This window comes from Syngnathus scovelli, chromosome 16 (assembly GCF_024217435.2).
Source record: "Syngnathus scovelli strain Florida chromosome 16, RoL_Ssco_1.2, whole genome shotgun sequence".
NCBI classification, from domain to species: Eukaryota; Metazoa; Chordata; class Actinopteri; order Syngnathiformes; family Syngnathidae; genus Syngnathus; species Syngnathus scovelli.
In genome coordinates this window covers 626628-653872 of record NC_090862.1, presented here as the reverse complement: position 1 = coordinate 653872, position 27245 = coordinate 626628, and the positions used below count along the sequence as shown (strand labels likewise).

General features: G+C 49.4%; 4 protein-coding genes and 1 pseudogene across 16 annotated transcripts; 1 reads left to right on the top strand and 4 right to left on the bottom strand.

Moving 5' to 3' along the window:
* The first annotated feature begins 439 nt into the window (after positions 1–439).
* tmub2 (transmembrane and ubiquitin-like domain containing 2) lies at positions 440–2774 on the top strand. 2 transcript variants are annotated; one of them, XM_049745144.2, is made up of 3 exons: positions 440–598; positions 1300–1835; positions 2177–2774. In XM_049745144.2, exons 2-3 carry the CDS (start codon positions 1306–1308, stop codon positions 2562–2564), a joined length of 918 nt encoding a protein of 305 aa, XP_049601101.1. In that variant the 5' UTR covers positions 440–598; positions 1300–1305; the 3' UTR covers positions 2565–2774. The 2 variants fall into 2 exon arrangements, with proteins under 2 accessions (XP_049601101.1, XP_049601100.1); XM_049745143.2 differs by having other exon boundaries at positions 494–673.
* Positions 2775–2830: 56 nt separating this feature from the next.
* atxn7l3a (ataxin 7 like 3a) lies at positions 2831–7589 on the bottom strand. Of its 2 annotated transcripts, XM_049745139.2 has the most exons (14): positions 7314–7589; positions 6875–6908; positions 6401–6509; positions 6199–6331; positions 5947–6118; positions 5778–5878; positions 5675–5697; positions 5555–5600; positions 5315–5367; positions 5141–5215; positions 4969–5012; positions 4429–4500; positions 3925–4115; positions 2831–3782 (listed from the first exon to the last, which is right to left on the bottom strand). In XM_049745139.2, exons 3-14 carry the CDS (start codon positions 6449–6451, stop codon positions 3550–3552), a joined length of 1194 nt encoding a protein of 397 aa, XP_049601096.1. In that variant the 5' UTR covers positions 6452–6509; positions 6875–6908; positions 7314–7589; the 3' UTR covers positions 2831–3549. The 2 variants fall into 2 exon arrangements, with proteins under 2 accessions (XP_049601096.1, XP_049601097.1); XM_049745140.2 differs by lacking the exon at positions 4429–4500 and having other exon boundaries at positions 7314–7588.
* An 877-nt stretch (positions 7590–8466) lies between these two features.
* On the bottom strand, positions 8467–16342 carry ubtf (upstream binding transcription factor). Of its 8 annotated transcripts, none has more exons than XM_049745126.2 (21): positions 15747–16339; positions 13394–13453; positions 13123–13295; positions 12971–13054; positions 12663–12818; positions 12504–12568; positions 12299–12425; positions 12117–12227; positions 11854–11987; positions 11560–11701; positions 11432–11473; positions 11222–11329; positions 11000–11155; positions 10798–10935; positions 10607–10717; positions 10449–10540; positions 10115–10304; positions 9985–10032; positions 9851–9904; positions 9577–9693; positions 8467–9494 (listed from the first exon to the last, which is right to left on the bottom strand). In XM_049745126.2, the coding sequence occupies exons 2-21, from the start codon at positions 13428–13430 to the stop codon at positions 9387–9389; spliced, it is 2193 nt and encodes a 730-aa protein (XP_049601083.1). In that variant the 5' UTR covers positions 13431–13453; positions 15747–16339; the 3' UTR covers positions 8467–9386. The 8 variants fall into 8 exon arrangements, with proteins under 8 accessions (XP_049601083.1, XP_049601082.1, XP_068509468.1 ...); XM_049745125.2 differs by having other exon boundaries at positions 8467–9497; positions 15747–16338; XM_068653367.1 differs by having other exon boundaries at positions 10449–10717; positions 15747–16342.
* A 387-nt stretch (positions 16343–16729) lies between these two features.
* LOC125983669 (nucleolar transcription factor 1-like) lies at positions 16730–19460 on the bottom strand (annotated as a pseudogene).
* Positions 19461–20598: 1138 nt separating this feature from the next.
* Positions 20599–27006, bottom strand: slc4a1a (solute carrier family 4 member 1a (Diego blood group)). 4 transcript variants are annotated; one of them, XM_068653366.1, is made up of 21 exons: positions 26988–27006; positions 26237–26294; positions 26092–26150; positions 25510–25610; positions 25398–25444; positions 25122–25287; positions 24741–24876; positions 24577–24646; positions 24454–24496; positions 24204–24388; positions 23922–24129; positions 23651–23854; positions 23349–23497; positions 23069–23263; positions 22758–22991; positions 22561–22650; positions 22299–22465; positions 21955–22196; positions 21547–21716; positions 21176–21349; positions 20599–21107 (listed from the first exon to the last, which is right to left on the bottom strand). In XM_068653366.1, exons 2-21 carry the CDS (start codon positions 26261–26263, stop codon positions 21030–21032), a joined length of 2745 nt encoding a protein of 914 aa, XP_068509467.1. In that variant the 5' UTR covers positions 26264–26294; positions 26988–27006; the 3' UTR covers positions 20599–21029. The 4 variants fall into 4 exon arrangements, with proteins under 4 accessions (XP_068509467.1, XP_049601074.1, XP_049601075.1 ...); XM_049745117.1 differs by having other exon boundaries at positions 26889–27001; XM_049745118.1 differs by lacking the exon at positions 26988–27006 and adding an exon at positions 26844–26940.
* Between the last annotated feature and the right edge of the window lie 239 nt (positions 27007–27245).

Sequence of the window (27245 nt, the reverse complement as noted above, 5' to 3'; positions counted from 1 at the left end):
AAGGCTGCAACTTGCGCTGGCTGGCCAGACCAAGCAGTGGCAAGACCAAGCAGTGGCAAGACCAAGCAGTGGCAAGACCAAGCAGTGGCAAGACCAAGCAGTGGCAAGACCAAGCAGTGGCAAGCGGTCGGTTCCTGACGTCACTCACGCCTCTTAAAGGCGCACATCCAGCACACAACGACTACCGTACGTAGTTATTACGCTTCAGAAAAACAGGTTGTTGGTTTTTTTTCATTTATTTTCCTTGACTTAAAAAAAAAAAAACCACAACGACTCCGTAGTATATTTTTGGGGGGACAAAAATGTATGCTATCTTGACACGGCTGGGACGAATGAATTTGCTATGGGGGCTTTTTTATGACATGCATTAAAATACATCAAAGAATAAACGCCAGCCAGTAGGTCAAATAAATAAGCTTGTGTGAGCACATCAGCACAGCAACGGGTTGCTGACGTCCCTCCTCTCTTCCGCCTGAGAGAGTGTGTGTGTGTGTGTGCGCGCGCGCGTGCGTGTCCTGTTTTGAGGAAGTAGCCGCTTGCTAGCTACTAGCATCGATCAAGTTCGTCGTCAAACATGCTCTGATCGCACGCCTGGCTGGTAAGAAACAATCGTGTCCTCCACATCGCGGGTATTTGCGATGATGAACGTGAAAGGGGAGTCGCGAAAATGGAGGCAAGAGCTTTGGTTTTCTTTGATTTAGCTTGGGCTTGGGCTTGGGTTTGGGCTTGGGCTTAGCTCGCGAGGCTAACGCTGCTCGTTATTGACGTGAATCAACGCTTGGACGAGAGTCGCAATATTGCTCATTGGCTGGCGTGGCGTATAAATCCGCGTGAAAACACTCTTGGCATGTCCTTGATTTTATGATGATGAAGACCTGTTTGGAATGCATTGCACCCGCGCAACGTTAAATAACCGGATTGTGACGTCAACAAATGAGCCGTCCGTCTTGTGTCCCATTTCCGGGTCCATTTTCCCTTGGGATTGAGGAGGGAATGCCAATCAATAACATTTAACATTTGCCAATCAATGTACTGCATCGTTTGCCACAAAGCACTCGATTCCAAGGAAATATTATGCCATGAAAAATCGTCAGTAGAGTTCTATTCTAAGTAAACACTGGCTCGTCGGACAAGAAATCCATGTAAGATTTGGCCCCGAAGATGACCCCTCCCCAACCCCCCCCCCCCCCCCCCCAAAAAAAAAAACCAACAACCATTTTTATATATACATATATATATATATAATGAATTATATATATATATATATATATATATATAATCCATATACCATTTATGCAGGAGACGATGGCAGTGTGTGCACTGACCATGCTGGACGGGATGGGCGGCGAGGCCACAGCGGTGGGGGGGGCCCTGCTTGTGGCCCTGGCGCTGGTCCTGGCCTGGCTCTCCACACACGTGGCAGAGCGCGGCGACCACATCCTGGGCACCATCCTGTCGGCAGGCGCTCACGCCTCCCTCATCGGTGTGGGCGGGGATGCGGGCGGCGACGTCCAGGTGGATGCCCCGGAGCAGACGGGCGCCGCCCCGCCCTCGCTGGAGAACAAGCCGGATGACGGCGGCGAGACGGATGAGGTGGCCTCGCCGGAAGACACTGACCTGCTGCTGGACATTCAGAGCAAAGCACCCCCCGGGGGCAGGATTCACGCTTCGGACGAGGAGGAAGACGAGGATTACGGTGAAGAAGAAGAGAGAGTGCGGCGTTATCAAAAGGACATGTCTACCACTCCGTCCTTTTGCGTGCGACTCAAGTTTTTAAACGACACAGAGGAAGTGGCCGTGGTCAAACCTCACCACACTGTGGACCAACTCAAGAGGTTAGGGCACACCTTGCGCCGCCACACCGCACCGCACCGCACCGCACCACGTTGCTGTTAGCTAGTTAGTTGTCACAAATTCAAATGAGCCCAATTGAAGTGTGTAAAAGAAACAACTTTCTGACTGGCGTGTCATGAAGAAGACTTGATAAACCCACGTAGGTGATTTACACCAGATGGCCACAAGATGGCATCGCTTTTAGTCTAACGGCGGCATTTCAGAAAGCTGTTGAAAAAGGTCCGTCAGTTTGTGACTAGCAAATAGGCAGAGCAACACGATTGCACGTGCGATCAGCGATGAGGAAACACGCCACTTACCTTGTGACTTTCTCCCCTGCCAGTAAGTACTTCTCTGGGCGTGAGCATCAGATCAAGCTGATCTACCAAGGGCAACTCCTGCAGGACTCCAAGAGGACTCTGCTGTCCCTGAACGTGACTCACAACAGCGTCATCCACTGCCACGTCTCGCAGGCCCCGCACGACGGCGGCCCTGAGGCGGGGGCCGCCGGCTCTCCCCAGGGGGCGCCTGCCGTCTCCGGGGGCCTGCGGGCAGCGGGCGTGGCCGTCAGCACGGGAAGCCTGGTGGTACCCGTGTTTGTGGTGATCCTGGCCGTGGTGTGGTATTTCCGCATCAACTACCGCCAGTTCTTCACTGCACCCGCCACCATCTCCCTGGTGGGTGTCACCATCTTCTTCAGCTTCCTCATCTTCGGCATGCACGGCCGCTGAAGAAACTCGTTGGCATGTAACACTAGCCCTGAAACTCCCAGATTTGGACCATTCATATGCTGTAAACCAAAGAAAAAAACAAAACAAGCAGAAGTCCAGCCACCTGCATTTTTTCCCCTCCAGGTGGGCCCCTCTCTGCTGCCATAAAACATCACCGGATGCTTTTGGCCAATCCTGCTAACACACTAACACATTTCCACAGGGGAGGGGGAGAAAACAAACAAACAAACAAACAAACAAACAAACAAAAAGACCTGTGATTAAGCTTTCATTTCTGCTTTGTTAGCTCTCGTTTCTCCATCCATGATTCAAGCCCAACATTTTTGCTGTGGTGTGAAGAAATTAATTTAAAGGCTGAGATGCTGTCTTGTTAAAGTAGAACAGGCCTTTTTATGTGTACAATGTTGTGTATTTAGTGTAAATAAAATGAATGAATGAAACAAATGAATCTGGCACTTATGAGAAAAAAGACATCTGGAGTCTAATGTCTCCAATTAAAAGCATTACAAAAAAAAACTTCCCACTCTTTTTGTTTATTTACAAATGTCAGCAATGAAGGACAGTGCTCATGAAATACTTTTATATATATCTATATATATATAGATATATATAGTACACATGTTAATATTTTGAGCTCACATCACCAAAACACTTTTACAAAACTTCACAGGACTATAAAAATAGACACAATTAGATTTGAGCTTACCTTGTCCATCTCCACCACCATTACAGTTTCATGTGCAAATACATCATTTACAACAAATAATTAGGTCATGATAATCTTAACAAAACTCAAAATATATGTCACAAGAATACAAAATTAGCATATACGGTTCACATGAGTTACACTAAACCTGAAATACACACAGCAGGAGAGCGAGCAGAGGAATGCATGTGTGTGCGCGCATGTGTGTGTGCGTTGCACCTGAATGCCTCATTCCGAACCTAGGCGTAGAGACGTGGAGGGGAAAAATGTTCTCGGGTGCTAGTTCAAGTCATCGTAGATGCTGGAAATAGATGGAGCAGGAGGTTTGGGGCGCTTTTTTTTGGCGGGCAAGCTAACAATACTCTGCGAGACGCCTCCATTGCTGCCACTTGTTAGACTTCCGCTTGTTCCTTCGCCACCGCCTCCTCCTCCTCCTCCTCCTGAAGTGCTGTTCAAAATCAGTGAGGTCCGCTTCTTCTTCTTCGGCCTACGAGGGTCAGAATGGTTGGTGCCTGTGAGGAGAAAACGATAAACAATAATACTCAAACTAATCAAATTCAACAAATTAAAAAGAAATCAAATCAAAACTAAAAGAACTAATAACGTTTGTGGGCAAAATAAAATCCATTTTAAAAATTGCATTCCATTCCTTACTGGCTCTGGATGAGGCGGAGTCAGTGGGCGAAATCTCCGGCGAGTCTTCCCACTGCAGGCGGCTGATGAGATTGTGAGCCCCGCCGCCGCCGCCGCCGCCGCCACCACCGCCGCCACCACCGCCGCCACCGTCCCCTTGGAGCTCAAAGGCGTCGCTCTCGGCCGTGGCGTTGGGGTCAGGGAGGGACGACCTGGTGATCATGACAAGTGCACAAAATAAGGTCACTTCCTGTGTGGACAGCCCTGGAAATCAAACTCGGTACATCCAATTTGCTTGTATGGTGTCCTATTGTGTACTTTTAATCATCATCATCACGACTCTGGTGTTATTCTTGCCTTGACTGAAATGACTGTTCTCACTGCAGCTGCAATCTTGACTTGTCAAACATGGCTCCTTTTAACCGACAGAAGCCATCACTCATACACGAGTTAAGTACACACGGAAGGGATGGGGCTGGGATCAAGGACGCTATTCAGGGGGGGGCGGGGGGGGGGCACACTCACGCGGACGACCCCAGGAGGAACACCCTGACGCTCCTCCTCTGCTCGTCCGTGTGCTGGGGACAGCGCTGAGACCTGGTGGGCGGGACACAAGGTGGCGTTACACTTCCCCGACTGACACCAGGAAGGGAGGGAGACCCTTTCACCGTAATCGGCCCCCTTTCTCACAGAGGTAAGGCAAAGGTGGCCAATCACTGTCGTAGTGAGCAGGGAGGGTGACATTTTGTTTGAATTGCAAATATATAGATCCAATTGCGCCAGGTCTGTGGGTGGTGAAGGAGGCTGGTGACAGGCCCGGAGGCCGGCCGGAGGGAGGGAGGGAGGGAGGGAGGGAGGGAGGGAGGGAGGGAGACACGTGCGTGCGGGTCGCCGGCCCTGCTGCCAACTTGTGTTCAACCTTCGGTCGGTCCCAACATTGGAAGCAGATGAAGATGAAAGTAAAAGTCGCTTTCACTTTCACTTCATATAGTGGAAAGGGAGAAAAGTGATAGGGGAAGACGGACGGGCACAAGAACATGGCAGATGGGTGCATGTGCTACATACCTGGTGCACATCTTCTTGGTGTGTTCAGAGATCACCCCACATTGCTGCAAACACACACAAACACACAAGCTTAGCAAAGCATCCATCACCAAGTCTGTTTCTTCCATCGGTGGAATATCCCAGCCATACAAGCAATCAATCGTTAGGAAGGCCGTAAGAGTGGTTCTCTCACCGTGGTCAGCAGTGACCTGACTTCGTCAGGGCCCAGAGTTTCGTAATTGATCCCGGCGTTGTTGTAGTTATTGTACTGGACGAAGGCAAAAGAGAGAAAAGAGCGCTGGCTTATTGCGGCGTCCTGCAAAGCGTGACTGCTGGCAAACGGTAGCGCTAAGAAGGAAGAGTCCACCTTGAATGCTTCTGAGGAGATGCTGCTGCTGCTGCTGCTGCTGCCCAGATCCCCTGAAATGCATTTCATACCAAGAACTACATCAAGTTTGGACATGAGAAAGCCAGCCAATTCATATAAGGTATGTATGTACACTTTGAAAGTCAATTACTATCTTGCAATGAATTGCTTGAAAGGAAAGAAAAGAAAAGAAAAGAAAAGAAAAGAAAAGAAAAGAAAAGAAAAGAAAAGACTCCTTACCGTTTTTGTGCTTGAGAGATTTGGATCGTCGCGGTGAATTTTGATTCTGCGCAGAGGGGAAAAGAGCCGTTACAAGACCGATCACAACTCTGCATAGAACGAGAGAAATACCGTAACGACCTTATCGGACTTTCTCTTCTTGGCTGCAATCAGAAAATACAAAAATAATAACAACAAAGATGGCTTGCTATATCTACACGAGAGCAGCGGGAGCTTCGCTCACATTTCTTCTCGGCGCCGTACGACCAGTCGTTGTCGTTCAGGTCGTCGTTGTCTTCCTGGTCGCTCTCCGACTTGCTCACGTTGTTGTTGTTGCTGGCCAGCCTGTCAAAATGAACAAATCAATAGGATCGATCACATTTGACGCGAGGAGGCTCAATTTGGGGGCCGACCTGCGGCTAGCGATGCGGCTGCTGTTGCGCCCCATGCCCAGACACTTTTCCAGGTGCGGTGCAAAGCGGGACGCCGCGATTAGTCGCTTGCAATTGGGACACTCGCACTCCTTGTTCTTCCACTGGTTGTACACCTGGCCAAAGATGTCCAGTCCTGGCTGGTCCACAATCTCTGCACAGACGGCCAACAGCTCTAGTCAATCACAAGAAAAAAAGCTGATGGAGAACAAACGGGGGCGCCAATGTACCGACCAAATTCTTTGGCGCTCTCCGGGTCGGTGTCGTCCAGGAAGAAGTAGCCATGCTTGACGGCGCGATGCACCTCAAAGCAAAGGCCTAGGCAGGCGTCCTCCACCAGCTCAGAGTAGATGTCGTGGACCAAGGCCTAGCGCACACATGCGGGCGGCACTGTAAAACATCAAGAGTGACAACTCACTTTGAACCATTGCAGTACCTCCAGCCTGGTGTTGTCTGGGCCTGACAGGGCCATATCCTCCATTTTCATTTGAAAACCCCTCTGCTGAATCTTCTCAATGGCGTTGGAAGCCAATGACGCTGCGTACCTGCATCGTGGTAGCAACAGGTACAATAACTGGTTATTATTTGCGAAGGCCAAAAACATTCATAGTGACACACACACACAGGCGTCGAGTTAATTCAATAACACTCACATTTAAGCTACAATATTCATTTCTGGTGATAAAATCAACAGATTCTAGGATCTCTTATGGTGACAAACAAACTCGGCGTTCTCATTAACGCCCCAAGGTCATGTCGGCCTACATTCATGCCAGTTGCCTCCATTTCGACTTGACCAAATAAAGACATTGAACATATCCATGTAAATAATACAAAACCAGTCAGTTCAGAACAGAAATAAAAAAAAACATTGGTGGTGACACAAATGACGCTCATCCAAATGACTCACTTTTAAGCTTTTAAGTCGCTTTTCTCTCTTCATCCTGTCGAGAAAGAGAAAACAAAAGGCCACAATTCTTAAGACAATGAAACAGTGCTGACTTTTGGTGCAGAAGTTATTCAATGACAGCAAATGATATTAGAACAGGTAACTGAATGAACATAATACTTCAATATGCATGCGGCTGTCTTTTTGTGTGTGTTATCTGATTACGATGGATGGAAGAGCAGAGTAAACATTACGGGTCACCAAAAGCCGCTAATTATCTCCATGCAAGCTCTTCCTTTCCGAACCGGGACAAGCGTGCCACAGCGAGCAGTGAGGTTCATCGGCATGGCATGGCATGGCATGGCATGGCATGGCATGGCATGGCATGACCACTGGCATCACCACCACCACCACCACCACCATCATCAACATCACCATTTCGATGTTGCTTTCTTTTTACCTCGTCGGTCGTCACGGAAGCAGCCCGTTTCCCCCCAGCGGAAGGCAGCCGAGCCGCCGACTCGACGTGATTCGCGTCAGTCAGCGCGAGGAATCCTCTTCGACGTCCATATTTGCTGGGTCTCAGAGGGGGAAAAAAAAGTGAAACGTCTAAGTCTATTTCTCCTTATTGTTTGTTCGTTGCAGGTGTTAACGAAACAAACACACGGCCAGCCGTTTTGTGCAGCTTGACAGGCGTAAGGCGGCCATGCAGCAGCGCTCGACCAATCACAGCGCGAGACAACGAGGCACTTCCGGCTACGTCATGAGACGTTTATGTCACGCACAATGAAAAACAATTGGATGGCGCTACACACGGAAGACCGACAAAGAAATAATCATTTTAAAAAATCCTGTTGTCCGCTATCTATAATTATAAAATTATACCCTGTTTTATTTGTCACCACTAAGAGTAGTTTTTTTTGGTTTGTTTTTTATAACTGACTGGTCACACAAATACTTTTCCTTATCGAATACTAGATAGATACTACAAGGTGTTCTCAAAAACATTTTTTCATCCTCAACACGACTCTAAGATGTCTTTAGAATAATCACTTTTTAACTCCCCCATACTTAAAAGACAAGCCATTTTTCAAGATTGTGTTTATTTGCCCAAATACTTGAACGACAAGGACATCATAACACCCTCTGCTATAGAAAACATGTTTTTTTGTTTGTTGGTTTGTTGGTTGGTTGGTTGGTCAAATGATCAGCAGTACAAAGTTGTAAAGCTTTTTTGTTGTTGCTTTTTTCAACATTTCAAACATTTCATCTCAAGGAAAACAAAAACCAAGCAACGGACGGGAGGAAAGAAAACCACTCAATACAAAATAAAACAGTATTTACAAGAATAATACACACTGCCACCTCCCTTTTAACTTTGATTCAATCACAAATCAGTATCACAAACAGAAGATTATAACTAATGTAAGTCATGGTATGTGTCACCAAGCAAAAATGTCTAATATGTACATTCATTTTGTAGTCTGTGTCATTCATTCTACAACTAAGTGAAGATTTGGAGGGAGTTAACCAAGATCAAACAACATTCAAATGACCCAATTTAAATGTGGTTGTTTTTTTTTTTAAATAAAGCATGCATGGGGGAACATAGGAAGCGTTGCACAACAACTTGATTTATTTGTAGTTTGGACATAAAAATGAACAACAAACCTCAAAATGTGCAGTGCCTCTAAGAGAACCAAACAAATAACTTCCCATGAATTGCTTTTGTTTACAAATGTGATAATGCAAGTAAATGTGTGTTTGCAAGGAGGCGCAATGTCAAGACAGTTTGTGTTGCGACCGGTGCTCGGTTTCAATGAGTAGAACGGCCCTCGATGAAGAAGAAGAAGAAAAAGCTGGGGGGGGAATACAATAACCGAGATTGAAATCTTGTTTGCACTGCAGCATTTTAAACAACGTTCCAGCAATGACAACAGAAAAAAAAAAGAAAAAAATCCAAAACATTCATCATGGCTTCTTTTGTTTTTGTTTTTTTTTGTTTTTTATATCTGAAAAAATACCACCTCTTTAAGAAGTCAATAGGATAAAATCAAAAGCAGAGGAAAAAGTAGAAGGGGGGGGGGAAAGTATTAACAAGGAAACATTCTTAAGAGTGCAACTTTTTCCAGTACAAATACCCTCGCATCCTGCCCGCCCCTCTCCCTGCTTGAAATGTCCCACCCGCTCGTCGTGTTCTTTGGCTGCGAGAAGCCTGGCTCGTTCGTCCCTGTGGAACAATCAAATAAAATGGACGACATTGTTTTCAAACTCAAAACAAATAAGTGTCAGTTCAGAACATCGCCAAACCAGTGGGATGCAGGTCCGACTAAAACTCGGCGAGGGGCTGATGAAGGGAAGAAATTGAAAGAAAAGAAAGAAAGAAGAAAAAAAAAAAAGTTGAGAAATGGAGGTGGCGGCTTGGGCAGGGGTTGGCACAGTGGCAGAGATCCCCCCCCCCCCCGAATGAAGCCCCCGTGGCTCAGCTTGGTCTGTCCCGTCGTCACGGTGATCCCGCCCCTTGTGCCTCTCTTCAGTCTGAGTCCGAGTCTGACGAGCCGCCAGAGTTGGACTCGCTGCTACTGTCTTCTGACTTGTTCTCCTTGTCGTCCACTTCGTCGTCGTCTTCGTCATCATCGTCCTTCTTCAACACAAACATTTGGAATGGTCTGTGAGAATCTAAAAGATTCCCGCTTTTCCAAACACGTATTGGCGCAACTTACGTCATCGTCGTCATCGTCGTCGTCATCATCTTCACTGGAGGAGCCCGCTTCGGAGGAAGCCCTGTCCTTTTCATCATCGTCGTCGTCGTCGTCATCGTCGTCTTCTTCCTCTGTGTCCTGTGGGAAGCGGTGCATATAAGCGCTATCGTTGGCTGTTCTGCTTCTACATCTGGATTTTGTCCGCTTGGGAGAGATCCTTGCATCTTTGCAACCATTTTTGAACCCAAAAATATTTCGGGCTGATCACTTTAGCGGTCCAATGCTAGCACCTTACCGATTTCTTGACCTTTGCCTTGGGGCCTCCTGGTTTTGTAGGGGTTTTTCTTTTCTGGAAGATCAAGAGGGCAAATTGGAATTGAAACATGCCACCACAATAAACCCAGCTTCTCATATTGTGCTGCGCCTCACCTGCGAGTTGTACTCTTTGTAGGAATTCCTAACTTGAGAAGATACACTCTGAGGGAGGGAGGGAGGGAGGGATTAGAAGAAGCAGCAGAATTGGATGACTTTCTTTTTTAGCAGAAGCAGCATCACTCACGGCCAGCCACTGCTCAAGCAGCACTTTGTACTGCCTCTGCATCTCCTCTGCAATCTTTTTGTAGCGGTCCTTGTCCTTGAGGGGCAGCCTCTGCCAGCGGCTACCAATCTCTGTCATCCTCTCCTTCATGGGCAGGTGGTTGAGCTCTCCGTTGGACAGCATCTCCTGAGAGAACTTCTGGTAGCCGTTTCTGGAGCAAAACAGGACGTCAGCTCATGGAAGGAAGGAAGGAAGGAAGGAAGGAAGGAAGGAAGGAAGGAAGGAAGGAAGGAAGGAAGGAAGGAAGGAAGGAAGGAAGGAAGGAAGCCCACGACAAATTGCGAGCGCAACTCACGACGGCGGCTTCTTGGGTTCGCCCTCGAACTTCATCTTCTTCCCAGATGCCACAGCGGTGGCGACGGGCGAACGCATCTCGCACAGGTCTCGCTGCGGACGACAGGCAGAATGGCGCTTAGCTGCCGCCGGGCCGAGGTCGTCGTGGCGCTGGCTCACCTCGTATCTTTTCTGGTCTTCTGCCGCCTTCTTGATCCACATGATCTTTTCTTTCTTTTCCATAGTACTCCAGGTGGCCTCCATCGCCTTCTGAGCCTTGGGCCGGTCGTTCTGCATTGCACATGCATCCTTGTTTTGTTTTTCCACTCCATTCAGTGTTTACTGTGAACTGTTTGTACACGGCTTAGTACCTTAAATCTGGCCAGATAGTCTCCGATGACGCTTTGCTGCCAGATGTCCTGCGCCGTCTTGGGTGGGTCGGGCAGACTACGGTCCTCCTTTTTCTCCGACCCCGCCTTCAAGACCGCCTCCAGTCGCTTATACTTCTCCTGCGTTCAGAACGAGGAGGTGGCTCAGTCCCACGTATTCAAGGGGGGGGGGGACGACTCGTACCTTTTTCTTATCCGGCAGCTCGTTCCACATGCGCGCCAGCATCCGCGTGAGTTCGCTTTCGGAGAGATCCGGACGTTCCTGGTGCAGCTTGGGACGCTTCTCCTCGGAGAAGATGAACATGGCTGAGATGGGCCGCTTGGGTTTCTCCGCGTTGGCCTGCAAATCAGAAGTCAAACGTCAGACAATGCGAGCACAAAGAGCAAAATGGACATCTCTGGGCACCTTGGCTTTGGAGTTCTTTCTGGACGCTGCGCTGTTGGCCCCGGTGCCCCGCTTGAAGCCCACCTTGTCCTCACCCAACACCCTCTGCTGCTCCTCCTCAGACAAACTCTGAAGCGATCCCAAAATGGCGACAATGTGTGAATTCAAAGAGTAAACACATGGGGATGCCAAGCCAAGGCGACGTTGTTTGGAAGCATGAAAAGAACTTACGCTGAGGAATCTGTTCATCTCAATTTCGTATTCCTTCTTCCTCTGCAGAGAGAGAAAAGAAAAAAAGAAGAACATTTAGAGCACTATGAAGACAAGCCATATGGTGAGAGGCAAGCATTTTGCATTACCTGCTCACAGCGCTTCTGGTAGGCATCCTTCTCATTCTGCTTGAGCAGCTTCCAGCGCTGGCTGCACATGACCATACGCTCAGTGCTGGGCACGTCCTTCATGCTGGACATCAGCTCGGCGCAGAACATGGAGTAACCGTTCCTGGAAGGAAGGAAGGAAGGAAGGAAGGAAGGAAGGAAGGAAGGAAGGAAGGAAGGAAGGAAGGAAGGAAGGAAGGAAGGAAGGAAGGAAGGAAATGATGAGTAGCCTCTTTCTGCGGCCGAGGGAGGGACTCAGACGGGGCGCTGACTCACGGTGGAGGTTTGTCGGGACGGCCGTCGGACTTGTCCTTCAGGTGCCTCTCGGCTTTGGTCAGAGTGGACTTGACGATGTCCCCCTGCGTCAGGTTCATCTCAGGATGCTGCTGAATGTACTCGCGCATGGTCTCCTGCCAATATCAAAGCCACAAGCTTGATGGGAAGCCAAATCATCCAACGAGTGGCATTTTGTCTCTATTAGACAGACAAGCTGGCACGTGATGTGCTGCTGCCGCCGCCGCCGCCATCTTCCAGCTCACCTCGTACAGCTTATGCTGCTCCAGCGACTTGGCGATCCACTTGAGTCTTTTCTTGTCCGACAGCTGTGTCCACTGCTTGCTGAGGTAGTCCTTGATATCCTTTGTGGTAGCCTGGAAAAGAACGGCAAGAGCTCCTCAATGATGAAATGAGGCAAACGGGCGGCAAAGAAAAGCCAACTTACGTCAGGGTGGCCTTTGAGGAAGGCCTTCTTTTCGTGGGTGTACCACAGCTGCTGAGGCGTTTTGGCCTTCTCGGGAACATTTGAGCCTTTCTTAGTCATGCTCTCCATCAGCTCCGGGTGCTCCTCCCTGGTAGACGGGAAACGTTTTCAAAATGTGATGTCCACGATAAGGAGCCAAATCCAAGTACTCAATAGATGAACTTACCTGAACCTCATCATGCTGTGGACAAAAACCTCTTTGTCCTTCACAAAGTCATCCAAGTATTTTTTCTGCACGGTGCAAAGAAAAGGAAAAAAATGTCTTCAGATGGATTTTCGTTTCTTCCTCCCCCCCCATTCAAACCCAAAGCATCTGGCACGTTACCTTTTTTTTGTCAGGCAGCTCACGATATTTCTTGGACAAGATCTTGGTCAGATCCAAGTTGCTCATTTCCGGATGCAATTTTGCATACTTGGCCCTCTTCTCCATGAAGAAGCGGAAGTACGGTGTCAGGGGCTTCTTGGGAAAATCCGGATGTTTCTGTCACAGGAGGAAAAGCAGGTTCCTGAATACATCCCGCCACATTTGATGCCGTTTATTTTCCAAAACCGGATTGTGGGTGCATCTTGTGTGCTGCATAAACGGCTAATTATTCATGAAAAACCAAAGAATAAGATGCTGTCATAGGTTACCTTTAGTTTCTTGCCTTTGTACGGGTTCTTGATGTAGTCCTGAGCGTCCAATATCAGCTCCGTGAGGGTCCGAAATTTACGGATCTGTTGTAGTCAGACTCAATGAATTTTGTGCCGTTTCCAAAATATCGCATCAACCCTGGTGGCCTCACCTCTTTGGCGACCTCCAGCCACTTCAGCTTGCACATGTCGGCCGTGTAGGAGTTGAAGGCCACTTTCTGCCAGTCCAGGTGGGACTCTGACGTCTTGTACTTGGTCAGGTCCTTCTGCGGCAGTGCCAACTTCATGGACTCCAGCAATTGGAGCACGTCGTCCTGGGCCCACACTGCAGCACAGAGTTCAATAACATCTATTATGTCAACCAAGCAAGAGTTTGACAACTTGAAATGAGAGTGGAGCCGCGCCGCGCCGCGCACTCACTACCTTGATGTTGGGATGTTGCCTCCATGTTTCCATTCATTTGTGAGTTGTCCTTTATTTAATCTGGAGAAATAAATCCAAATGAGTTTGTAGTTACTAACCATACCAATGTATATTTGAAGGTGTGGTAAATTCACCACTTGCAAACTCGCTGTAGCTACGTATCACAAAATCTATATTAAAACGGGTAATAGGATAATAATAGATTTTTTAAATATGCCATTCATTTTTCAAGTCACCGATTAGCTTGACCTAAAATTGTGGAGTCGGCTTGGAGTACAAGCCATTATAAAGGTAATGAAAAGGATTTTTTTTATGGGTCCATTTTAATGTGGTATCGTAAAAACAAAATACAAAAGAAAGAATCATGAATCTAATAACAAATGTTGTTCTCGACATGATTAGACGCGGCAAGGTGGTGCGAATGGGCATTCCAACGTGGACATAATGGCTTCTATTCATTACGCCGCCCCTAAAACGTTTACGCTCTGCGTTGAGGACACACGCGCACACAGACACACACTGGCGATAGCTTGCGACTGCTCTCAAACTCAAATTTAACAGCACGCGCGGCGTGGCGTGGCGCGCTAACAAGTAGCAACGCCTTAGCTCCCAGTCTCCGTCAAGCTACTTTCCAGCCACACGGAATTTCGCCTTCTTTCCCCCTCCTTCCAACCTTCTTTCTGCACGCTACGACTATTTTCTGCGCCTGGGCCCGCTGGCTAATGGAGGATTTTCGGGTGGGGGAGCCGAAGGGTTTGGGGTGGATCCACAAAGGAAGGAAGGAAGCGAGTGGACGGACAGGCAGCTGGAGGCGACCAGCTGACCACGGGGGAGCTGCTTTCGCTCTCCGACCAACGGACCAACAATGGCGGCCATCACTGCGCCACAGGAGCCTCATCACCAGCGGATCTCGCTCCGCCGCGCCACACTCGATTTTCAACGATAAACTGAAAGAACGGCGAAATGTTGTCCTAAGCGGCTAACAAAGTGTTTTTTGGGGGATTGTTTGTAGCGTATATGCTTGTAGGTGTGGTTTGATTCGAGAATTAACAAAAGTGCGGTAGATTCTTCAGTGAGGCGTAACCGAGAGGCGCTTCCATGATGGCGGATCCTCGTGGTTCGTCGTGTCCTTGATGGCTCCAGCTAGCACGAGCTAGCCTGTTAGCTCGAAAAGCCCCAGCCGGGGGCGAAGCAGCGACGCCGAAATTTCGTTACCAGGCCACCGTTTCAAAAAACTCATTCAACACCGTCCATTATGCTCTCTACAAAAGAACGCCTTTGGTGCCATTTTCAGGACAATGTGTAAGCAGTTGACGCGGTTTTTGTAAGAATTCAATTTTATCCTAAATATGTTACGAGTGCTCAAGGTAATGCTTACATTGAAATAACCACAAACCCGGAATTCGATATCAAAACCTAATTGAAACGTTGATATGAAATTCTACAACGTATACGTTTCCAAACGTACATGGGTCGGCGGCTCTCAACGTTGTGCTGGGGCTTGGCGGAGCCACAAAGACGAGCGACTGTAAAAAGATCAAATAAAAGCTACACTAAAACTAATAAGTGTGTTTTTTATTTCTAAAGATAATACGAAAGTATCGATCAACTGTGGTTTTGGGTTAGGAGTGACTATATTACACGAGGCTAGGCTAACGTCGGAGACCGAAAAGCTTCCGTGGCGCCACAAACGAGCTCTGACGACCGCCATGCTTCCGAGCAAACCTACCGTGACAAGGTCCAAATGGCGGCCCGGGGAAAGAAGGGGAAAAATAGACGTGGCTCACAACCGCGGGGCTCCTTTTCGTCGAGCCGAACAGAGACGACGAAATAAAATAGACGGGTTCACCGAGGAGCTGGGTAGTCCGGGGCTAGTCGGGAAGAGAGAAGGGGGAGAGAGAGGGCGGCGAGATACTAAACCAAGATCCCTGATGGCTAACCGAGAGGGGCGGCTGGCGTTTCTGCAAACTGCCGCATGGAGGTCTTAGCGTGGAAAGAACCGCGAGCTCCCACGAAAGCCGAAAGCCATTAACATCCAATGCGGACGTGTACTTCTCCACAACCAGAATGTCATTTCAACAACACATAAGCGTTACCTTCTGGTATCGTGTCCACAAGTCTCTTCCCCCCAGCCGCAGAGGACAAGAAATACGGCTATGGCCAACCTCGTGTGTCCCCTTTCCACTGCCGTATGTCGAATACAAAGGAGGACCGTCGACCGACCGATCGCGTTTTTCACACGTATACAAATGCTACATTTACGGCGGTCAAATGGGCGAAGTTCAGGTACTCGTTCGTGGCGCAATCGTGTTGCATTTGGGCCCGAGCGGGGGGTTGCTCGGCTTGGGCTTACCTCGCTGCTTCTCGGCGTCGTTGGAGAGGAAGAAGGGGAGGGTTGAACGATCGCCAGTACTGCGCCGTCGGTCCTCGGCTCCAGTCCCCGCAGAGATGATTCTTCCCCCGCCTCCATCGCACTCGCAGTCTCCCTCCAGTCAACGCGCAGCAAGCTTCCCACTCCCCACCCAACCTTTTCGCGACGCCGAGTCGTCTTCCATGTTGTCGGACGGATCGACGCCACCGCCGTCGTTTCCGTCAGCCGCCATCGCATTTTTTTTTTTTTTTTTAAAACAAGCGGAGGGGCCGAGCGAGCTGGACCGGCCATCATGTCCGCTCCGCTGCCGATGTTTGCAACACTTTTCACAAAGCCGAACGAGCATCTAACAGCGAAAGTTCACATCTGACTAAGCTCAAATCATGAACCGTATATGGCTGGCTAGGCTTGACATTATTTTTGGTTCGTTAAAAAGTCGGGCTTTTTTGGGGGTTACGTCTAAACACTGGGTGTGTTATTAAGTGGACCTCGATACCTTTGCACGTTGAAGGGAACCGCCGTTTTGTAAAATGTCGGTGGCTGTTTGACAGCTTCATATTAGATCAGCAGCGCGTTGTTTTTTTTTTTTTTTCCTCCCTTTTTCAACTCCACCTTGTGTTTGTGGGCGGAACCCCGGTCGGCCGGGCCGTCCAATCGAGGAAGCCCGGTAAGGAAAACAAACGGGTCCCAGGCTTCTGGGCCTTGTTCAATCGTGATGCGTTCGCTTGCTGTCGGGCATATTTACATATGCTCCATGCAAAAATATTAGTGTTTAAAGTATTTTGAACAATAAGTGACTTTTTATTGTTCGAGCCGTCACACAGTTATTTTTGATACATTTACAATATGCATCCTTAACATCTTGACTGCAGGGTCATGAAAGCAATACGTTGACGCTCGTGTGTAACGCTTGATCAAGATTTTTAAATATATATTTTGGTGTTAAATGAATACAAATGGAAAAGTACTAATCTGTATATTTATTCACGTTACACCCTATGTTACTAAGACATTAAACAGCTGTTGAGGCGTTTTTACATCCTCGGGAGAGTTTAGGCCTTTTCGAAGGTATGCGGTGCGCCAGCTCCGGGTTCTCCTCCCTGTTAGACGGGAAAGGTTTTCAAAATGCGATGTCCACGATAAGGAGCAAAATACATAAGTCTTCGACAGATGAACTCACCTGAACCTCTCCAAGCTGTGGTCATAAACCTCTCTTTCCTTCAAAAAGGCTTCGGAGTATTTTTTCTACATGGTGAAAAGGGAAAAGAAATCTTCAGTTGGATTCAAACCCGAAGCATCTGGCACTTTACCTTTTTTTGGTCAGGCAGCGCACGAAATTTGGTGGACAACATCTTGCTTATTTCCTCGTGGCTCATTTCCGGATGCAACTTTGCTAACTTGGGCCTAGTCTCCATGAAGAAGCGGAAGTACGGTGTCAGGGGCTTCTTGGGAAAATCCGGATGTTTCTGTCACAGGAGGAAAAGCAGGTTCCTGAATACATCCCGCCACATTTGATGCCGTTTATTTTCCAAAACCTGATTGTGGGTGCATCTTGTGTGCTGCATAAACGGCTAATTATTCATGAAAAGCCAAAGAACAAGATGCTGTCATAGGTTACCTTTAGTCTCTTGCCTTTGTACGGGTTCTTGATGTGGTCCTGAGCTTCCAATATCAGCTCCGTAAGGGTCCGAAATTTACGGACCTGTTGTAGTCAGACTCAATGAATTTTGTGCCGATTCCAAAATATCGCATCAACCCTGGTGGCCTCACCTCTTTGGCGACCTCCAGCCACTTCAGCTTGCACATGTCGGCCGTGTAGGACTTGAAGGCCACTTTCTGCCAGTCCAGGTGGGTCTCTGACTTCTTGTACTTGGTCACGTCCAGCTGCGGGAGTGCCAATTTCATGGACTCCAGCAATTGGAACACGTCGTCCTGGGCCCACACTGCAGCACAGAGTTCAATAACATCTATTATGTCAACAAAGCAAGAGTTTGACAACTTGAAATGGGATGAGAATGGAGCCGAGCACTACCTTGAGGTTGGGATGTTGCCTCCATGTTTCCATTCATTTGTGGGTGATCCTTTATTTAGTCTGGAGAAATAAGGCAAATTAGTTTGTAGTTACTAACCACACCGATCTATATTTTAAGGCGTGGTAAATTCACCATTTGCAAACTCGCTGTATCTACTTATTACTAAATATATATGAAATGGGTAATAGGATAATATATATATATATATTTGAAATATTATAAGTCACTGTTCTAAGATTAGCTTGACGTAAAATTGTGGAGTCGGTTTGGAGTACAAGCCATTAAAAAGGGAATAAAAAGGATTTCTTTAGGAGTCCATTGGCTTGGTTCAGGGCATTGCAACAACAAAATGCAAACGAGTCAGGAATCGAATAACAAATGTTGTTCTCAACATGATTCCAACGTCAACATAATGGCTTCTATGCATTACGCCGCCCCTAAAACGTTTACGTTCTGCGTTGAGGACACACACTGGCAATCTCAAATAACGCCACACGCGCGCGATGCGGCACGGCGCGGCGGGCTTCAACAAGTAGGAACTCCCCCTCCGTCAAGCTACTTTTCAGCCGGCCTTCCTTCTACACGCAATGATTATTTTCTACGCCTGGGCCCGCTGGCTAATGGAGGATTTTCGGGTGGGGGAGCCGAGGGGTTTGGGGTGGATCCACAAAGGAAGGAAGGAAGGAAGCGAGTGGACGGACAGGCAGCTGGTCGCCACCAGCTGACCACGGGGGAGCTGCTTTCGCTCTCCGACCAACGGACCAACAATGGCGGCCATCACTGCGCCACCGGAGCCTCATCACCAGCGGATCTCGCTCCGTCGCGCCACACTCGATTTTCAACGATAAATTGAAAGAACGGCGACATGTTGTCCTAAGCGGCTAACAAAGTGTTTTTGGGGGGATTGTTTGTAGCGTATATGCTTGTAGGTGTGGTTTGATTCGAGAATTAACAAAAGTGCGGTAGATTCTTCAGTGAGGCGTAACCGAGAGGCGCTTCCACGATGGCGGATCCTCGTGGTTCGTCGTGTCCGTGATGGCTCCAGCTAGCACAAGCTAGCCTGTTAGCTCGAAAAGCCCCAGCCGGGGCCGAAGCAGCGACGCCGAAATGTAGTTACCGGGCCACCGTAAATAATTTAACCTGTACAATGTTTGAACACCGAGAATTCAATTTCGTCCTAAATATTGTGCCCAAAGTAATGTTTATAGTGACACATTGAAATAACCACATACCCGGAATGCGATATAACATTTAAGTTAGGACTCGGTATGTTCAAAGAGGCTGTGCTAACGTCGGAGAGCGCCAAAGTTCCGTGGTGCTGCAAATGAGCTTGACGACCGCCATGCTTCCGAGCAAACCTACCGTGATAAGGTCTAAATGGCGGCCTGGTAAAGAAGGGGACAAAAATACGAGGCTCACAACCGCGGGGCTCCTTTAAGTTGAGCCCAAAAGAGACGCCTAAATAGGCGGGTTCACCGAGGAGCTTGGTCGTCCGGGGCTAGTCGGGAAGAGAGAAAGGGCGGCGAGATACTAAACTTAGATCCCTGATGGCTAACCGAGAGGGGCGGCTGGCGTTTCTGCAAACTGCCGCATGGAGGTCTTAGCGTGGAAAGTAACGAAAACTCCCCGAAACCCGAAATATATTCCATTCAATGTGGACGTGTACTTATCCACAAGTCATTTCAACACGCACGTGTTACCTCCAGGCCGCGTGTCCACAAGTCTCTCCCCCCCCAGCCGCAGAGGACAAGAAATACGGCTATGGCCAACCTCGTGGGTCCCCTTTCCACTGCCGTATGTCGAACTCAAAGGAGGACCGTCGACCGACCGATTTCGTTTTTCACACCTATACAAATGCTACATTTACGACGGTCAAATGGGCGAAGTTCAGGTACTCGTTCGTGGCGCAGTCGTGTTGCATTTGGGCCCGAGCGGGGGGTTGCTCGGCTTGGGCTTACCTCGCTGCTTCTCGGCGTCGTTAGAGAGGAAGAAGGGGAGGGTCGAACAATCATCGCCAGTACTGCGCCGTCGGTCCTCGGCTCCAGTCCCCGCAGAGATGATTGTTTCCCCGCCTACATCGCCCTCGCAGCTCTCCATCCAGTCAAGCGTTTGGCGGCGCCGAGGAGTCTTCCATTTTGTCGGACGCACCGGAACCGGACCGGTGCCGGCCATCAAGTCCGCTCCGCTGCCGATATTTGCAACGCTTTCCACACAACCGAACAAGCATCCGACAGCGAAAGTTGACAACCTCAAATGTCGAACTTTATATGGTTACACTTGACATTGTTTTTGGTTCATTAAAGTTGTTTTTTGCTGTACGTCTAAGTATAGCGTGTGTTATTAAGTGGACCTCGATACCTTCGCACGTTGAAGGGAATTTTCATTTTGTAAATTGTCGGTGGCTGTTTGACAGCTTCTCCACTTTGCGTTTGTGGGCGTAACCCCGGTCGGCTGGCCGGCGGGAGGGCGGAACCCCGGTCGGCTGGGCCGTCCAATCGGGGAAGCCCGCTAAGGAAAACAAGCGGCCCCTCGGCGAACAGTGATGCGTTCGCTTGCTGTCGGGCATATTTCCATATGATATTTTTGGAAGTATTTTCTACAAAGATTCTTTTGGAGGGGCAAGTGGCGTTTGATTGCTCGAGCCGTCCGTCTCACACGCAGTTCTTTGGATACGTTGACGAAGTGCATCAAAGGTCGCGAGATCATTCATATCTTGACTGAAGGGTCATGAAAGCAATATGTCAAAGCTAGTGTGTAACGCTTGATCAATATTTCCTATAGGTTAAATGAATACAAATGGAAAAATACTAATCAGTTTATTTATTCATGTTACACCCTATGTAAGTAAGAAGACGCTTTGTCAAAAGCGTTCATTCAATTCAGATAAAAGCGCATACGTATATCGGCATCCAATGCTCAAATTGTGGAATTGACAAAAATACCTTGAAAATAAACCACAAGGCAAAAATGTCATTGATGTTTGGGAATGGTAAATATTCGGCTAACTTCAATGAAAACCAATGCATCCGATGCATTTTATATCACATGTCACAGGACAACACCTCTAACTTGCACACGAGAGAGAGAAAAAAGAATCTACATCTAAAAGAACAAATGCCACTGGTATCACTTGCAAAAATGACCCAAAGGATGGGATCAAAGTTGATATAGCGAGGTTTTTTTCCATAATGAATCACTGGCTATACTTTGAAATTGAATTGGTCTTCTTCACTCACGGAAGAGGCGACTCATTGTACGCATCCTCACCGACATCCTCCTCAAACTTCACCTTCGCGTCATCTGCATCCAGCTGCAACACCAAAGTTTGTACACCATTGTACAAATAAGGTGGAAAATGGTTCAGGTCAAAGTACTTACACATTTCATTTCCATGGTGGAGAAGAGCGTGCCGGTCATGACCATGCGCAGTGGCACAGTGAGGAGCAGGATGAAGGGCAGCGCCAAGGAGAAGGGGCTCATCTTCACCACCCAAAGTACGGCCAGACACACCAGCTGGATCAGCGTGAAAAGGTGCATCCGCAACGTCGTCACCTACGCCCAAAACACGGTGGCGGTAAATGACAGCATGGAAAAACAAGTGCTCCACCGCTATGACAACGTGATGAGACTGCGGTGGCAGCGTCGGCCTACCTACGTACGTGCTCATCAAAATCAGGCAAATGTTAGCTCTCCAAAGATCAACAGAGCTACCGCTACCTAACGTTGAAACAAAGAAGCTCGGTAGGTACCCTGGTGGCGTAGGCTTCGGACGGGTGGTATTTTTTGGGCGTGATCAACAGAAGCATCCGGTCCCACATTTGAATGCCGCTCAGGGAAGTGACACCCATGTAAAGGAAGATTCCAAACAGGGCCGTCATGGGGATCAGCTTCAGTAAGGGCTCCATGTAGATAGAGACGCCTGAAACACAACACCTTGTGGATAAGCTTCCATTTGGCTGTGTGTATGTGTGTGAGACGGACGGACGGACGGATGCCTTCCTTCCTTCCTTCCTTCCTTCCTTCCTTCCTTCCTTCCTTCCTTCCTTCCTTCCTTCCTTCCTTCCTTCCTTCCTTCCTTCCTTCCTTCCTTCCTTCCTCCCTCCCTCCCTCCCTCCCTCCCTCCCTTCCTTCCTTCCTTCCTTCCTTCCTTGACTTACCAACCAAGAGGGCCACCAGAATGCCGCTGATCCGTTGCTCCAGCACTTTTTCGATTTCCGGTTTGGGGCCCTTGGACATGACGGTGAGAGCGTTGGCATGCGTGACGGAGCGCACCGTGGCGGCGCTCAGCCACGGAACCCCAAATATGGAGGAGACGGCCCCCATGACCACCAGGAGGAGCAGGTCAAAATGAAAACCGGAGCCTTTGACCATCTTTCTTTCCGGCTTGCTAACAATCAGCCTAAAGGAGGAAAACAGCATGTTGACAGCATGTCAACAACGACAAGAAGAAGAAGAAGAAGAGAAACGTTGCTATTGCCAGGAAAGGCGTTTCCATGCTCACGTGGTAATCTGAGACTCGAGGAAGATGAGGATAAAGACGAGCAGCGCTGGGACAACGGAGGCGGCCATCATCCAGATGGGGAAGTTCCCGTCCTTTCCCATAGGGCTGATGAACCAGCCACGGGCGTCAGGGTTGGTCACCTGGATACCATTTGGTACCACCAGTTTCTGCAAGAGAGCCATGTCACTTCCACAATGACGTTATACTATGTAGAATGACAAATCAAAGACATTCTGATGACACCATTATACTGCTAGCTTGCCTGAGTGTAAGTGCCGCCAACGGTGAGATCCACAGCGACCATGGTAAAGATAGCAATGGGGACCCCGAAATCTCCAATCAGGCGTCGCAGCTGCCATAAGACGGAGGGGGTCAGGGATGGCACATCTTTGTCGGGAGGGAGCCGCTCGGCTCGGCTCGGCTCGGCTCGGCTCGGCTCGGCTCGGCTCGGCGACTTACCCAACCGGGCAGGAAAGTGCCGTTTTTGAACTGGCGCAGGAAGTAGGCGATGAAAAAGCAGCCCAGCATGAGGCACAGGGACAACAGCGCCGTGTTGGGAAAGGGACCCTGGAGTGGCACGCGCTGGACCACAACGGTCCCGTTGGAAGTCACATTGTAGATGGTGTCAAAGGGCCTCTCCAGGGTATCGTTCAGTCTTTCGTAGTTGAGTTTCAAAGGATGGGCCTTGAAGATCTGCGCAGGAGGAGACGGCGTAAGTCTGCAAGCTTCAAAGGTTTCGCACAAAAGGATGGCGAGTTCAAGGCGGAAACCTTAATGAGTTTACTGAAGGTCTCGTAGATGAAGATGAGCGAGATGAGGATGGAGAAGATTTCCTGGGTGAAGCGGGAGATGTAGCGCACCAGGAAGCTGCCCTCCACCGCCACAATGATCACCACAATCACGATGAGCCACATGCCCACCCAGATACGACCCACCAAGTACTCCATGCCCTGGGATTTGCAAAACTAAGGCACGCACGGGATGGAGACGGGAAACATGCATGAGGTTGAGGCCCAAACAAGCGGCGGCGGCGGCGGCGGCGGCACGTACGGCGAAAAAGGCCTCCTCGAAGAGCAGCAGCGGTCCGGAAAAACCAAGCACCAGGACGGGCTGCGCGGCGAAGATGCAGAAGATGATGCCCTGGATGCTTGTGGAGATCATCAGCTCAGACACACCCATCATCTTCTCTGATTTGTCGGCTAAGACAAAGAAGAATTGTTAAAGAGCCTGGAAGGTCAATTCAGAAAATCAATTCAACTTGAATGTGTCGCTAATTGTCACGGGGGGGTGGCTGACTGACTGACTGACTGACAGCCAGCCAGACAGCCAGACAGACAGACAGTCCGTCCTACCTAAAAGTCCTCCAAAGGTGATGGCTGGCGACAGGGCGGCAAAGTAGATGAAAATGATGGCGGCCATGACCTGAGGGTTGAGGGCATCCGTGTAGTCGCTGATGTAGTGGCGGTAGCGACGCCTGATGTCTTTGACCATCCCGCCAAAAGGATAGCCCGTGCGGGCCAGAGGGTCCTCCCTCGCCGGCTCCGGCGCTTTTGTCACTGAACGCATCCGTCGGACCGTCAGGCAAATTCTTCATTTGGGTCTGGTTTGACTCGGTCGCCTTACCTCGAACCCTGGCACCGAAGGCCAGACGGTTGTCGCTGGGGCGGAGTCTCTCCCGCAGCATCTCCTTCTGGAACTTGATGACGGGCGCCAGCATCCCCACTTCTTGGATCTCTGTGGGGGGGATGACGATGCTGCAGTCCATGAAGTCGGCGATGGCGTTGGTCAGGTCCTGCTCGCTCTGTGCCAGGAAAGCTTCCAGACAGAACACCTGGCGCAGAGAAGGTTATGTGGAGCTGCGCTTCTGCTCTCCGTTCTCTCTCGACCTTGCGCGGCTTTTCTTACCCAGTCGGCCATGAGAGCGCCCATGGCGCGACCGCTCTCACTGTAGTCCACGCCGCTTTGGCTGGGGCCAACCAGGAGGAACACGAAGCGCACGGGGACGGAACATTCCAGCGCCGACTCCATCGGCACCGAGTCTCGAAGGCGAACGAAAGCCACCACCGGCTTCTCCAGAAGCTCCAGGGCACCTTGGGGAGCCATTCTTTAGGTTCTTGCTCGACGGTTGAAATATTTCAATGTGGCGTGGTGCTACCTGAGAGGACGATGGAGGCCTCCATGTTGTCAGAGCCGTCCCTCTGCAAAACGACAGAAGAAAAAGGCGTGTTGCGTGTGCGTGCTATTCCGGCTGCGAGTGGGCCACTCAAATGAGCACTACCTTGGTGGAAACGGAAAAGGTTTGCATTTGGATGTCTCCCGAGGGGGTGAGCGTAGGTCTGTCGGACTGGCTGGAGGCAAAACCACAAATAAGGCATTGATTGTGATTAGGCGGCACGTGGGATCGGTGCATTCCAAGTTGTACGGAAAGATGGATTGGCTTACCTGCGGCGCATGAGAAGCGCTCGGAGCAGAGGATCCCGATCGCTAGCTCGGATCTCGCTCTTGTTGACCAGCGCGTCCACCACCTTCTCGGCGATGGCTGACAAACTGCTGACGTCCAGGTCAAAGAGGACAGCGCCTGGCGTTTCATTTGAGAGCACTTTGAGTTCAAGTACAAGCTAGTTCCTTTTTAGGACAGAACCTACTTGAAGAACATTTGCATGTACTTGATTGATTGATTGATTGATTGATTGATTGATTGATTGATTGATTGATTGATTGATTGATTGATTGATTGATTGATTGATTGATTGATTGATTGACCGCGTAACATCAGCCCCTCAGATGTGAAGCTTTTCTTCCTGATATGAAGTCCACACTCACCTGTGCTCATGGTCTTGCGTAGCTGGATGAGACTCTTGAAGGTCAGGTAGGATGTGTGCGAAGGACCCCACTTCCCGGTGGCGGCGTCAAAGTTCTCCTCGAAGCCCACCCAGCGGCCCGTCTCCTGCCAGGTGTTGCCCTGGAGCTCGTTCAGTTCCACGTACGCCTGCGGCCGGCCCAGAGGGTCCCGTTGGTGCGTGCGTACGTTCGTTCGTGCGTTCGTTCGTTCGTTCGTTCAAGTTGGCTACTGGAATCGTTTTAGGATGAGAGACTGACCTGAGCGTCGCCTCTGGTGGTGGCGTTGGTGTTCAGGTTGAGGTTGGCTGAAGGAACCGCATGGAATTTGAAACAAAAAGTCACTCACGAGAGAGCGGTGGGAGAAGCCTACCTCCTGAATCTCCAGGAAAGATGGATGTTTCCAAGGGTGCGTCATCTTCTTGCCTCCCGTTCTCCAGACTGCGCAGATCACTGTGGTCCGCCAGAGTCCTCCTGGTGTGCAAAATGGAAACATGCATTTCATGATATGCATGTGGCCTACTGTAGTCCACATGTTTGTCCACGAAGTCCAATATAGTACAGTAAGTCTGTCCAATTGTGTCAAGATGCTGCAATTCTGTCCCTGGCCACACGGGGGCAGACGCTATCTGTCCTCAAGCTGAAACGTCAGTCAAACGGACGTGCTTCGATATTTTCACCACACGAGGGCGGCAAATCTCACACTACCTTCCAGTGGTCAATTGTGAAGACGAATTGCATTGATTGGTCACGGTCCAATTCGCAACGCTATTCGCTTCTGTTCCCTTTCCGTTATGAACTACGTATGGATATGGACATACATTTTGACGACAGCAAGACTTCAATGGAATGTTTGAGCTGAATGAAGAATGAGTGAATGAATGAATGAATGAATGTTTGAATGGAATAAAGAATGAATGTTTGGTTAGCATTACTAAAGACTGTAGGGACTCACATTCTCAGTGGGGATGGGAGGAAGGCGGAATCACGCTCTTCATAGGATACGTCACTGTCCTGCAAGGGATGAGAAAGGATTTCATGAAGGCCGAGGTGCTTGAAACTTGGCAGATCAAATGGATTCGCACATGAAATGGACCGACCTCGTCACATGCCAATCGGTTATCCATTGCTGCTTTCTGGGTTGACACTCTCAGCTACCTTTGGAGAGCAAATTCAGATGATACATTGAAGATGAACAGTAAACGACAGGGGAGCTGTGACTGCAACATGAAGTCGAATTTGATGCGCAGACTCCTGGCTCCAGACAGATAATGGACCACCGTTAAGAAGAACGAAGACGGTGCTTCTATCTTGGAGTCACACCCGCTTGTCTGCTCTATCCCGCAAAAGGACATGAGTGCAGACAAAAAACAACTACGCTCATAAAAATAAAGTGGCGGGTTCCTACAAATTTAGCAGAAGGGTGGATTTACAATTAACACCAAAAGGCAATCTTTGGTCGCTTCGACTTGAAACTTGCTGATTTCCCAACAAACCAAGACCCTTTGACTGCAGCACACACTACCGTTTGAGTTAGGAGGAGTTCTCCAGACGACAGGGCCCGAACGGTTCGGAATGACCCCTTCGGCACTTTGACTTTTGGACGATGGATGGCTAAGTGTTGTATCAAGTTAGCGTCATCAACCAGATCAGAAAGTAGAAATAAAAAGTAGGTGGACCCAGGTCCAGAGTAGACCACACCCCTACCTGCGTGCCCTGTGTCCGGCCGGCAGCTGTCGGCGAATTACTTACGAAAATGAGTTGCGAGCGAGCAACCGTGGCGAGACCCTACGGCGAAGAGCGGGAACACCCAAAAGCAAAAAGTACGTCAAACTGCTGAAAGTGCCGTACCCCAAAGGTGGTCGCGTTGCCTGGCAACCGCACAAGGTCGCTGGAGATAAGGCGCACCGGCGCTATCATTCAGGGACACCTTGGCGTGGGGATATCCCAGCCCTAGTTGGACTACTCCGCCCTCAGCCAACATGGCCGACGGCGCTGCCTCCCCATGCCGCCGTGGTCGTTGCTGCTGCTGCTGCTGCTGCTGGAGGGGCACAAGAGGGGGCAAACAGGGGGGTAGAAAAGGGGCATCCATCGCATCGTGTCAAAATG